Source organism: Podarcis bocagei, assembly GCF_964188305.1.
Source record: "Podarcis bocagei genome assembly, chromosome: 6".
Taxonomy (NCBI): Eukaryota; Metazoa; Chordata; class Lepidosauria; order Squamata; family Lacertidae; genus Podarcis; species Podarcis bocagei.
The window spans coordinates 53,394,306-53,407,242 of NC_138130.1; the positions used below are offsets into that span (position 1 = coordinate 53,394,306).

At 40.9% G+C, this 12,937-nt stretch overlaps 1 protein-coding gene across 2 annotated transcripts in view; it reads right to left on the reverse strand.

The window, feature by feature from the left end:
* Positions 1 to 12,937, reverse strand: part of TTC3 (tetratricopeptide repeat domain 3) — a 61,355-nt gene that overhangs the window by 6,057 nt on the left and 42,361 nt on the right. For both annotated transcript variants that reach the window (XM_081198742.1, XM_081198741.1), the window contains exons 35-43: positions 12,118 to 12,183; positions 11,460 to 11,609; positions 10,024 to 10,163; positions 8,535 to 8,603; positions 7,645 to 7,741; positions 6,461 to 6,561; positions 2,757 to 2,844; positions 2,334 to 2,438; positions 800 to 1,236 (exon numbers count right to left, since the gene is read on the reverse strand). In XM_081198742.1, coding sequence (XP_081054868.1) covers positions 800 to 1,236; positions 2,334 to 2,438; positions 2,757 to 2,844; positions 6,461 to 6,561; positions 7,645 to 7,741; positions 8,535 to 8,603; positions 10,024 to 10,163; positions 11,460 to 11,609; positions 12,118 to 12,183 — 1,253 coding nt within the window. The remainder of the gene's footprint in view (positions 1 to 799; positions 1,237 to 2,333; positions 2,439 to 2,756; positions 2,845 to 6,460; positions 6,562 to 7,644; positions 7,742 to 8,534; positions 8,604 to 10,023; positions 10,164 to 11,459; positions 11,610 to 12,117; positions 12,184 to 12,937) is intronic.

Consider the following 12,937-nt stretch of genomic DNA (forward strand, 5'->3'; position numbering starts at 1 on the left):
GAGAGCTTAGGTGCATGTTAGCCCCCTGGAATATCTGACTCGAATATCTGACTCCCTAACAACATATTCTTTTACAAATATGGAGCGAATATCCAGCTATCAATTCATCTCTATCCAAAAACAACCTGGCAGTGTTTAGGAAATAGACGGTCAGGGTTCCACTACAAGTTCAAAAGGTTACTATACAGTCAAATGGCATTTTGGAAGAGCACTTAATTTCCTTAAAAGTGCTTCAGGAAAATGTATGCAGGCAAAACACTCAACACAACAAATGGTCAGCATCAAGCCCTATAGGACTGAAAATATTTGAGCAATAGGGTCATTGAGAAACTGAATCTTATCAGTATCCTGAAGCAAGACTCTGCTCAACTTACACCAACCAGTGGAAAGCAAAGTAAAAATAACTGGGGACTACTCTTCTGTTGATGCCAATGCATAGCTATATGGATGATAAGGCACTGCTGCCAAGTCTGGAGTTTGCCTGTATCAAGACAAAGACCATGATGAAAGACCACAAAGAACAGGTGTGTCTGCTGTTGTCAGATAGTGCTCATGCTAATGGCAAGAAGGGCAGCTGCCATTTTTCTACAAGCTCTTGTTTAACCTAGAAAAAGTGCAGTCAGAAGCAAGCAAATGTGCATTGCTCTGCCACGTTATCTTTTTAGATGGTTATGTGCCAGGATTACAACATTGAACAGCAGGGACAAGGTAGCAGCTTGAACTAGGAAGGGAAAAAACATACACCAAGAGGTAGTCTCCAGCAGAACTGTGAGGAATTGGTTTAACCAATGGGAAATACCTTGTAAGGTGAGGAAATATAATTATGAGTTGATCAATGACGTCTTCATATAGTTGTGGCAGCGCTGGCCTACTTATAGCATTAGCATGGTCCAGCCCTGCAGCTGCTGCTGCTGGTTCTTCTTGGCTGCTGTGTTGCAGCTGGGTGTCCTGGATAGATCTTCTAGAGATTCCTGGTGACTGGGGTAGGCATATGTAATCAGAAAGTGCCATATCTCTGCAGTCAGGAGGCACTTCTTCCAAGCCTTTATTTGCAAGAGAGTACTTAGAATCTTTCTGGGATATTTTATTTCCCATATGCTTGTTAACTATGGAGTGCAGAGGATTATCATCGTCAGAACTTGAAAAGGTAGCAAACAAATTAGAGGGCAGGTGCGGAGCTTTAGCTGAATACATTACAATGGCTGGATCATTAATAGGAGGCCTCTCATGTGTTACCTGAGGGGAAAAAGAACAGCCCAAATAAGGCGAGGAATATTTTCAAGCATTCTAAAGAATTCAAGCTTCTGCTACTTCCAGGGTGGCTTTATTATTATTATTACAGTGGTACCTCGGTTTTCGAATGTAATCCATTACAGAAGACCGTTCCGACTTCCAAAACGTTCGAAAACCGAGGCACAAAGGGCAGTCTGCAAATTTAATCGAGAAAATTGAGATACTCAGCGGAAGCCGTTTGACTTCCGAGGTGCATTCGAAAATGGAAGCATTCACTTCTGGGTTTTTGGCGTTAGAAAACCAAAACGTTCGACTTCTGAGACGTTCAAAAACCAAGGTACCACTGTATTATTTTTGCCCCAGCCATTCTGGGCAGCTTCCAACAGATATAAAAACATAATAAAACATCAAACATTAAAAATTTCCCTATAAAGTCTTCACAATCAAATTGCCCATTAAAAATTAAGACAAAAAGATACAGTTTCAGCTTCATCTGCTTTACCCAGGTGGGCACTGCAACACCATTGGGTTTTTGGAAAAGTAAGATTTTAAAGGTGCAATCTGCTCTTGTCACATTATCCCATAGGCACCAAAATTATAAGCAGAGCACTGCCTTGAGATTTTCTGTCAGAGTGCCTTTCACTCCCTTCAGAATGAATCACCACCATAACCCTTTTCCTACTTCAACATCCCCGGGCTCTTCAATGAAGGTGCTGCTGAACTGTGGCAGGTAGGCTGAAGATCTGAAAGGAGGAAGATGGGAAGGGGCTTCTCGACTCTCTTCATCACCCTCTGCTCTTCCAAATAGTGTTGGGGTCTCAAGAAACCGGATCTTTGAGGCTGCACCTCACCCCAGGAAATGCAACTTCGGGAAGCCACTGGGATGTGGCACTGTGTCTCCTCCACCCCTCGCCACATGAATTGTTTTGGTACACATCAATGCACTGGAAAGCTCGCATGAGCAAGATGGAGGTGCTACAACGTATTTTTCAATATGTGAGCTAGATATAATGTTACTTCATATTTTAGATGCATCCAATCTATAATGTGAATTTCACGGTGCACTGGCTTTCGACACAAAACAGTTAACAAAGACTTACGGATGAGAGGACACTCGGAGGTTGAAGTTCTGCAATTTCCACTTTGGAGATACCATCCAGAAAGGCACCATTTTTCACCATGTAAATTCTCTCGTCAAACTGCCTCTGCAAAAAGAACAGAGGGGAGATATTCGAAGTGAGCAGTAATGTTTCCCTAGCTAAGCAACTCTTCTTACCGCTCAGCTAAACTTCCAGTGGCTTCTGATAGGATTCTACAGAAACACTAGTTTGACCTCTTCTATATTCTTATGTAAATAGGACACATTTTTAAAAAGGAAAAAAAGTTATAAAGTCCTTACTAGGGAGAAATTGATACATATTATTCTGTATACAGAAATCTGCAAAAGAAGTTAATTCACTTCAATTGAAAAGAGAAAGCTATTAAAACCTGTATCTTTACAATAATTAATATAATAGACATACCTCTGCTTTCCTAATTTCGTCTTTGGTATTAGAAATAAAGGATTCCCAAGAATTAATTTGTAACTTCAACTGGGGTACTGAAGAGTGGCTGGGGGGGGGGGGGAGAGAGAGACACAAAATTTTAGTTAGTTCTATGCCATGGTGATAGTTTGAGATTAAGAAGGACTTTCAAGAAAAATAATGCTACCCCAAAATGACATTCTAATGTTTTAATCCAGAGAAACGATTTGATTTTTACTGTCTAGCCTGGACAGCAGTAGTCGATATTCCAGATATATATTCCAGCACCTGGAGTGAACACTGTAACCCACACTCATCTGAAGTACTAGTATTTGTAACATTTTAAAGTACCGTATTTTTCGCACCATTGGACGCACCGGAGCAAAGGACGCACCTAGTTTTTAGAGGAGGAAAACAAGTAAAAAATATTCTGAATCAAATGTTGTATAAACTACTGTATTTAATAAACAACCAGTATATCAGAATCATATTACAGCCATGTAAAGTGAACAGCAGTCAACAATGGCATTAAGAACCATCATCACTGTCATTAACAAATGAAGAGAGACTTTAAAGTTTGAGTACTCTTCTAGTCTTCTGTGAACCCCAAGAACTCATCATTGCTAGAGTCAGAATTTGTGGAGCTCAGTTGCTCACAATCACTGACATCACTTTCTTCGCTAGTTTCATGTAAAATACCATCTTCGTTACCATCCAAAGCATTGCTAATGCCACATTTTTTGAATGACCGGACAACGATTTCCTCCTTCACCGAGTGCCATGTTTTCACCCATTCACAAACTTGAGTGATAGTGGGCCTCTTCATTCGTCCAGTGGGTGTTAGATCATGATTACCAGCAGCCATCCATTTGTTCCACTCTTCTCGCATAAAGATCTTAAATGGCTTGTTGATGGAAACATCGAGAGGTTACAACTGGCTGGTAAGACCTCCAGGAATTACAGCTAGATGAGTCTTCACTTCTTTAAAGCACTTTTTTGTAGTTTTGCTAATATGTGCTCTAAACTGGTCAAGTACTAATAAGGCAGGTTTTTTCAAAAGCCCTCCAGGACGTTTGGACCACACTTTTTCAACCCATACTCTCATTCCATTTTCGTCCATCCATCCTTTCTCATGAACATGTACAACAACTCCTCGTGGAATCACTTCTTTTGGAAATGTTTTCCTTTTGAAAATTAACATGGGTGGCAATTTGGTGCCATCTGCACAGCAAGACAACACAACAGTGTAATGGGTTTTCTCATGTCCAGAGGTTTTCACGGCGATAGTTTTGGCACCTTTCAGATCAACAGTCCTATTAGATGGCACATCAAAGGTTAGAGGGACTTCATCCATATTCCCAATCTGGCCAATTTCAAATCCATTTCTCTTCCTAGCATCAATCACAAATTTATGAAAAGACAGAATCTTAGATTCATATTCTTCTGGCATTTTTTGTGCAGTTCTAGTTTTAGTGCGCATAGCAAGGCCACATCACTTCATAAATCTGTAGCACCATGATGGTGAGCCAGTAAAATCGTGAATGCCTTTCTCTAAAGCAATGCGTTTGGCTTCATATATTATCATTTTTGTAGAGACTGTGAAGCCTTTATTCCGCTGTTTTGTGATCCATTCTTTCATGGCAATGTCCATCTGTGGCCACTTTGTAGCATGTCCACGAAAGGTGTGCTTGCATTTATCTGCTTTTTGCAGCTGATCCTCCTGTTTCCTCCACTGTCTTATCATTTTTTCAGTTGGAGGTGGTCCAAAATGTCTCTCTGCTGCTCTGTTTCCATGCTCCTTAGCATATTTTACTACCTCTAGTTTAAAAGGAATCTTATATGCTAGTCTTTTTTGTTTTATCATCCTTATCAGAATGGGGGAGGTTTTCTGCAAGAAAATACAGTGGTAAGGAACTGTCAGTACAATATCTCCAATGTTTACTATTGGGCGCTTAACTGCCCCCCCCCAATATTTTTAAGTTGGAAGAGGGAGGGAGGGAGGGAGGGAAGGAAGGAAGGAAGGAAGGGGGAGAGCTCAGCCTGTGGGTCCCCGGATGTTGTTGGACTACAACTCCTATCATCCCTCAACTCCCATCTTCCCTGAGCTCTGGCCTTGCTGCCTAGAGGCGTTCACATCTGGGGACCCACAGGTTGAGAAGGGCTGAATTGTTGTATATGAGGTGGGGCTTTACTGCCCCCCAATATTTTATTTAAGGTGGAAGAGGGAGGGAGGGAGGGAAAGAAGGAAGAGAGAGGGAGATCTTATATTTCTGGATGTCTGTGGAGTGCAGCTGCCTTGCCTCGTGGAGCCGGAGCAAAAGGAGGAAATGCTGGGAATTACCGGCACAATAACCTGGGGGAGGGGCGGAAGGGGATGTCCAAATCTTCCTGCTCATTGTAAAGGGCTTCCCCAGCCAGCCTCCTAGAGCGGCTCACAGGACGGAGGGCAAGTTGCAAGCAGCCTCTCCGCTGCGCGCTGACCGCCCTGAGCTCGTAGCACTGAATGGGGAATCCCAGGGCTTCCCCCAGCCGCCCACGCAGCCTCTCAGCTGCTTGTCGGGCTGAATGGGGAAGCCCGGGGTTTCCCCAGCCACCTACGCAGCCTCTCCGCTGCAACCTGAGCTTGGAGGGGCTGGAGGGGGAAGTCCCAGGAACACACATTCGCTCCACAGGACGCACAGACTTTCCCCATTAGTTTTTAAATGAAAAAATGTGCGTCCAATGGTCCGAAAAATACGGTATGTGTCCTCCAGTTTTTCTCCAGTCTTTTAACCAGAGGCTTCAAAGAATGGCTTTCTCTAGACGATAGCAAAACACAGAGGGGGTCTCCAAATATAAGTACTGAAAGACAAAGTCACAGGGTCCCAAGTGGGAATGATATTATTATTATTTAAACATTAACTGTCCATAAAACTGTATAGTGTACAATACACAACGTGAATTCTTCAAGCTGTAACTACTCCATATATATATATATATGAGAATCCAATTTGATTCTGAAGAAGCACAAAGCAATATATAATCCTGGAGATCATATCAATTATTTTATCTCTATTGTTTGGAGAACTTAGCTATTTTTATTCAATGGCTGGTGCTTGGAGAATTTATTTGTAATTTTCCAAAAATACATAAGCTTACATGTATAGCCTGTATTTAAAGAATCCTTATTTTTATATCATTTCCTTGTAACTTGGGTTACTGGAACTTTGTCTTTCTTCTCCAGAAACTCCCATTATCATATGTAGGATTGGGTGAACTAATATAATATGTACCAATATAGTGGATCAAAGTCAAATATGGTCCCAACATAGAACCCAAAAAGTTCAATACGTTACTTTTTTACACAATACATGGTACTTTGGGTTACAGGCGCTTCAGGTTACGCGATTTCGGGTTGCGCACTGCGCCGAACCCAGAAGTACCGCAATGGGTTATTTTTAGGTTTCAGCGCTCGCGCATGTACAAAACGGCTAAATTGTGCTTTGCGCATGCACAGAAGCGCCAAATCGCAACCCGCGCGTGCGCAGACGTAGCACTGTGGGTTGCAAACGTGCCTCCCACACAGATCATGTTCACAACCCGAGGTTTCACTGTACTCGTTTTAGTGAAAGAAAAGATGAAGTACTGATGGTACTTCTGAGAGAACTTTCAAGCAATCTTATTTAAATGCTTCATTTGTGGTATACTCATATTCAAAGCCATACCTTGTCATGAACTTCAGATACTTAAGATAAGTTTCCGCATCTGTTGCTATTTTGCCTAATTTATATAATTCGGTGTCTTTCCAGTTTTCAAGCACAGAAACCTAAAAAATAAAATTAACTGAGTTTAGATTTAAAAAATCTAATGGGACATTACTTCTGGTATAACCAATTCTAAACATTTCCATTCATTCACCTGCCTGAAATACTGTCATGTTTAATGGGGTAGCTTCACTGTCCCAGCTACTGGCTGTGTCCTTCCTACTAGGTTATTGTTATGTTCCTCAACATTAAAAACAATCTTATGCTCTGAGTTTAAAATTCATTTATTTGACTGCAAAGGCATCCTATTCATCTGGCAGCCTAATACGATTAGCAATGATACGAATGAATCCAGATAATATTGAGGTCATGGAATTTATTGCGGCAAGCCAATAAAACAGCAAAAAGGAAGAAATTAAAAATCATAAAAGGGACACGAAATATTTGAAGGCAATTATATTGTTATCCTTAAAAAAAACAAAACCAGTCACTTCTAGGTACGTGGCAGAAACACTACAGTGGGGAATACAAAACACTATTGCCCACGTGCAAAATTCTGAGCACCACTGGTTATACAGCAAAACTGGAGTCTTTCAGAACAGTCACAGTATTACCGTACTTTTACATCTATAAGACGCCTCCATGTATAAGACACCCCCCTATTTTGGGGGACTGAATTTTAAGAAAATGAGGGGAGATGGCCCAAAGTTGTTGAGCCTCCCCCCCCTCCCCATGCAGCTGCAGCCAGGAAACACTCCCTAGATCGTTTCCTGTGCACAGAGGCATCAGGGGAAATTGTGCTCCCACAGCCAGCCAGTTGGCAGGAGGGCAACTTCCCCCAATGCTGCTGTACGCAGGAAACTATCCAGGGAGTGTTTCCCTTGCGCAGCAGCATCAGGAGAAGCTGCGCTCCCGCCAACCACCAATGCCACTATCCGTGTATTGGACTACCCCAGTTTTTTTACATGTTATTTTAGTAAACAAAAAAGACCTCGTCCAATACATGGAATAATACGGTAGTTCTTTAAGTGGGAAATTTCTAGGCAAGCATGAAGCGTTACAGCAATCTTCTAATGGTGATCGAAAGTGGGCAGGAATTTGTGGGAAGTACAAGAAAGCAAGGTTGCAACCCAGCACATTTTTACCTCAGCTGCGATAGCTCGTGCAACACACTCCTGGTGGTCCTCCCGTCTTTTCTTTATAAGCTCCTCCCTTTTTACTTTTTCATTTTCAAATTTATTACTAGGGAGTAAATTCAGAAGGTTACTTATTTATTTTTATACAGAGATTTCAATTAAACACAATGCACTATATTCAACTAACTTTTAACTCACTGAACTGAAGTTAGTCATATGGCAGGTCCATTGAAATTGATGGACTTAAGTCTATCGATTTCAGTGGGTTGACTGATGGGTTAGTCGGACATCATCCATAAACCAGAAAACAAGGGCAATAAAAATTACAGCCATTATCAATCTGAAAACTACATAGCAGCACCTACAAAACTTCAAAGCTCAATATACACTTTAACCATTTCCAAATGTTTGGGTAAATAACAGGGTTTTAAGCTGGCACCAAAACAAAAAGAGAGTCAACACCAGCCATGCCTCACTCAGAGGAGGGTGTTCCACAACCAGAGTGCCGCTATGGTGAAGGTTGTTAATGCAGGCTTACATTTCAGTTCAATCAAACAAGCACATTTTCTTTAAAAATATTACTGCTACATATTTCAATGGTTTTTCTAAGTCCTAAAACTTCATTTTTCAACCCTCTAAGGCAGCCTTTCTCAACCTGTTTAATTGTGACTATTCAAACATAATAGCTTAATATGATTCTTATGCTTTATTATTTCCTTGTGCAATATTTAACTGGGACACAACTTGGCCCACAGTCGTCCCACTTGGCATGCCTTTCACAGCTTGAATAAATTGTGAGCATTCGGAAAGAGCAATATACTCCTAACCCTACCATAGCCTTTTGAGAGAACTTATAGTGTCCAATTAAAAACTGCTTAGCAAAGCAAATTTAAGCTTACCTGATCTCAATGAATTCATCCAAATGTAGTTTGTACTGCTTATCCTTCTCATCAATGTTTCTCATGTACCTGTTTCGTTATACAGGCAGGTTATAGGAAAAAGAAGGCTCACGTCAAAATAAGTAAATAAATACTCATTCAAAACAAAATTAGCTAACTACATTAACCGTACTCAAACCTTCATTTTGTTAGAAGCCCGTTTTCCTTTTCACCCCAAGCTACTATTTAAAAGATGGAATATGGTTGTATCCAATGCTGTGCAAACAAACTTTCCCTCACACTGAAAGACTTTCCTTCCTCCACTGTCTCTGCAGCTGGCTGTGCACTCCCAAAAAACTACTCCAATCCTTTTGGAGCTGGTAGTACTTCAATCCTTTTGGAGCTGGTTTTGATGGCATGCAGGAGGGAGGAGAGGAAGTGAAAGTCGCATTGTGCACATGGAAGTCTGTTCTGCTCCTGCAATGGCAGAACTAGATACAACCCAATGTTTTCTGCATCAAGAGCTGTAATATAAATCTTATAATAGAAGGGAAGACAGAGACCAGGGCAGAGTCTGAAAGAGAAAGCAATTCATGGGTAGGCAGCCTTAATCACTGCTACGCTTTGCCAAGACAAGTCATAATATAAGGAGCAGGCCTTAAAATGTTCTGACTAGAAAATGACTTAAAAGCAAGCACTCTAGAACTACAGTATGACAACTCTCACTCAGCTTTCCAAATAATGGCACTGAAATTAGCCAAATTAATCAATGTCTAATTAAACTTCAGGTACTGATATAAAATACACCGATAGATGAATAGCAGAAAGACCAGACTGATGTAATGTCATGAATCAACAAGCAGCAAGTTCGAGTATTGTGGAGATAGCAGGGTTACACCACATCTTCACAAAGTATCCATATAGTCCCATAATGTTCCAACATCAGTATTCACATGCCTCACTAAACAAGGGTTTGCTGAAGAATACACTGTTTCTGTGCTTCCTCATTCTACTCATGCCAGAGAGAAGGCACTAGGAAGCATTTGCTTCTGCTTTTAGTTACCCACAGCTTCCAGTCTCATCTGAACCTGGATAAACTGTGGTTAACCTTAGTTTAAATCAAGGCAGCTCCAGAAACACGTTTGTAACTGGTCTGTTTTAAAATTGCCACAGCCAATGTTGGCCACAATTTGTCGGTCAAGCCATAGTTAGTCAAAGGCAGAAGGAAAAGCTTCCAAACTCCTTTGCTTCGCCATGCAAGGGTAGAGTTAGGAGTGTGCAAACCGGAGGCTCATTGCAGCTCACCCCTGCTTGCGTATGTTATGGTAAACTGTGGTTTAACACAACATGCAAATGTAGTCAGTTAAGTGCAAGCATTGTAATAAGCAGAATTAAGTGTGAGTAGTATTATTGATACAAGTTTAGATGTGCAAAAATGTAATCACTTGCATAACCTCTTCCGTCATGACCCTCTCCCGCAAACCAGCTTTCACTTTTAGGAAAAACTTACCCTTCATTGGTTTCTGTTAGCTTCCTTATTTTATTCTTTCCCACTTTTAATCCTTCTTGATTTTCCTTCTTCTCCTGTTGCCATCTTTTCATTTCTGTTTCTGCATCTTGATGGAACCAATCCAGCTCTTTTCTAGTGAGCTATAAAATATGGGAGGTGGTAGTCAAAGACAGAAACTTAGCTCCCAAGTCCAACAATATATTTCTTTTGTCATCTGGTTGTACCATTGCTCCGTCTGTCTGATTAGTGCATTTTTATTATTGTTTCTGTTATGTGAAACTTGTTTAAATGTTAAAAAAACCACAAACATATTTTATAGTGAATATATGCAATGGGAGAGAAGGATGTGGTTGTGAAGTCTAGCCATTATCCTGAACACAAAGGACTGAAGACCCCTCTCTTAAGTGTATTAAGCATTTTGTGTACCTGCACCTTTGACTTTTCCTTCCAAAGCATGTTATTCATTCTGTGTAGCAATAAGCATTTAGTCACTCCATTTCGAATACAGGGGGAGATTCTACTTTGGGGGGCGGGGAGCAAATGCCACTAAGAATACTAACATAGTATACTGAGCAAGCCACGGGACTGTACAAACCACAGCCATAACAGGGACACATATCCCATTGTTTTTAGTGGAAGGCACTTCCATGTGATACTTTTGATCCAAAGATAAGTAAGTGGAAGAAAAACAGCCACCAGCACTGTTCTGCAAATGTTTTTATGCGGCTACCATAAGTTGTTTCCTCTGAAATCTTATACTTGTGGATATGCTGCAGTATACCTGAAGAAGCGTCTCCACCCCCCATCGTTCTGCCAGGACACTGAGGTCCAGCTCCGAGGGCCTTCTGCCAGTTCCCTCACTGTGAGAAGTGAGGTTACAGGGAACCAGGCAGAGGGCCTTCTCGGTAGTGGCACCCACCCTGTGGAACACCCTCCCAACAGATGTCAAAGGAAAAAACAACTACCAGACTTTTAGAAGACATTTGAAGGCAGCCCTGTTTAGGGAAGCTTTTAATATCTGAAGGACTATTGTATTTTAATATTTTGTTGGAAGCCGCCCAGAGTGGCTGGGGAAACCCAGCCAGATGGGCGGGGTATAAATAATTATTATATTATTATTATTATTATTATTATTATTATTATTATTATTATTATTATTATTATTATTATTAAGTGGGTCATCATCTGCCTTTGTTCAGTGCAGTCCGTATATGTCTATTCAGAAGTACATTCCCTTAAACTCAATGGGATTTACTCCCAGGTACACAAGTACAAGATTTGCAGCTTTGCTGCTAGCTGTCCCCAAAATCCTTTAGGGCAGACCTTACATTCACAGAAGGGCGTCTTTGGAGCCAACACACTATGTTTAGGAGTTTAAGTTTCAACTGTACTGATGGTCATTTTTCTTTGATACTATATTCATGAAGATTTATTACCTTGTTTTCTTGAACAAGTTGTAAAATCTCAGCTTCCAATACACTGATTTCTTCAGAGCTTCGATATTTAAGCTGCTCATATTTTTCACCTGCTTCTTTAAGCTGCCCTTGTAGAACCTGGTGTTCTTTTTCCACACGTAACATATCTCCCTGAAAAAAGTATGCAGATCAAATTTTAAATGCTACAACAGTGAAGTTATAGCCCGTATATATAAGGCACAGTATAATCACTGTTCTTGTCACCAAAAAATGTTATTGCCTACAAAGTTCTTCAATTTTTCAAAATGTGTGATATGAGAAAAATCATGTCAAGGGAATATGAAATTTCCAACAGAGCTAGCACAGTTTCTTGAGTTATTTCTACAAAGAAGTGCAGGTACATAACAGCCGCTAAACCAACAGAGATAAAAGTATTTCATGTAATCTTAGCCACGTTGCAGAAGTTAATACTTAACCAAATTGGAAAATCAACTAAAAGAAACAATAAACTAAGTAATTAAAAAGAGAGAGAAAGAGATGGTACTATCTGTGAGCAAGGCTCATGGATATTTCAGCTTAGAGGCTTACATAATAGCATTTTTCATTTGTTAAAACATACTCTGAAGTATGCTTTTGCTTCCTCACTGGGCCATCTGTGGACATCCACTCATGCACTTACTTGTTGGGTTTCATATGGATGAAAAGGCAAAGTATTGATTCCCCTGTCTGCTAGTTCTTGATCTACCTAAAATGCAAAGAGCCAGAAACTGTTTCAATAGAGGTTAGTTATATCCCAACATTTCACAGACAATGTGTTTCCCATAGATCGTTCCTTTGCCCGGTAAATATGTACGTAGTTGTGTTTCCTCAACACCACCACCCAGAAAGCTCAATAAATTGAGTTATTTGATTTTATAACTTCTGAGTGATGCCTAACTGCAAGCCCACCACCCCAAACTGAAGTGGCAAAGGTAATACAGTGGTGCCTCGCAAGACGAAAAGAATCCGTTCCGTGATTCTCTTCGTCTAGCGGTTTTTTCATCTTGCGAAGCAAGTCCATTGACGGCTTAGCGGCTTAGCGCTATTAGCTGCTTGTAGCTGATCGGATCATCTGATAAGCGGATTAGCGGTTTAGTAAAAGGGGGGGGGAACCCGCAGGAACTCGCAAGACATTTTCGTCTTGCGAAGCAAGCCCATAGGAGATTCGTTTTGCGAAGCACCTCCAAAACGGAAAACTCTTTCGTCTAGCGAGTTTTCCGTCTTGCGAGGCATTCCTCTTACGGGGCACCACTGTAAAGAAAAGCAGACTCAGCACGTGAACAAGAGTCTCATAGTCCCTAAATACAAGCAGCTAATTGTCGGCGAGAACAATAATACTTTCCTAACAGTTCTTCAAAAGAAACTTGTGAACTTGTCTTCAACCATCCATTTGACAGGAGGGGAAGGACATTTGTCATGACAAGTCGGTGGAAATGAGCACCTCTCACACACTAGGTCTG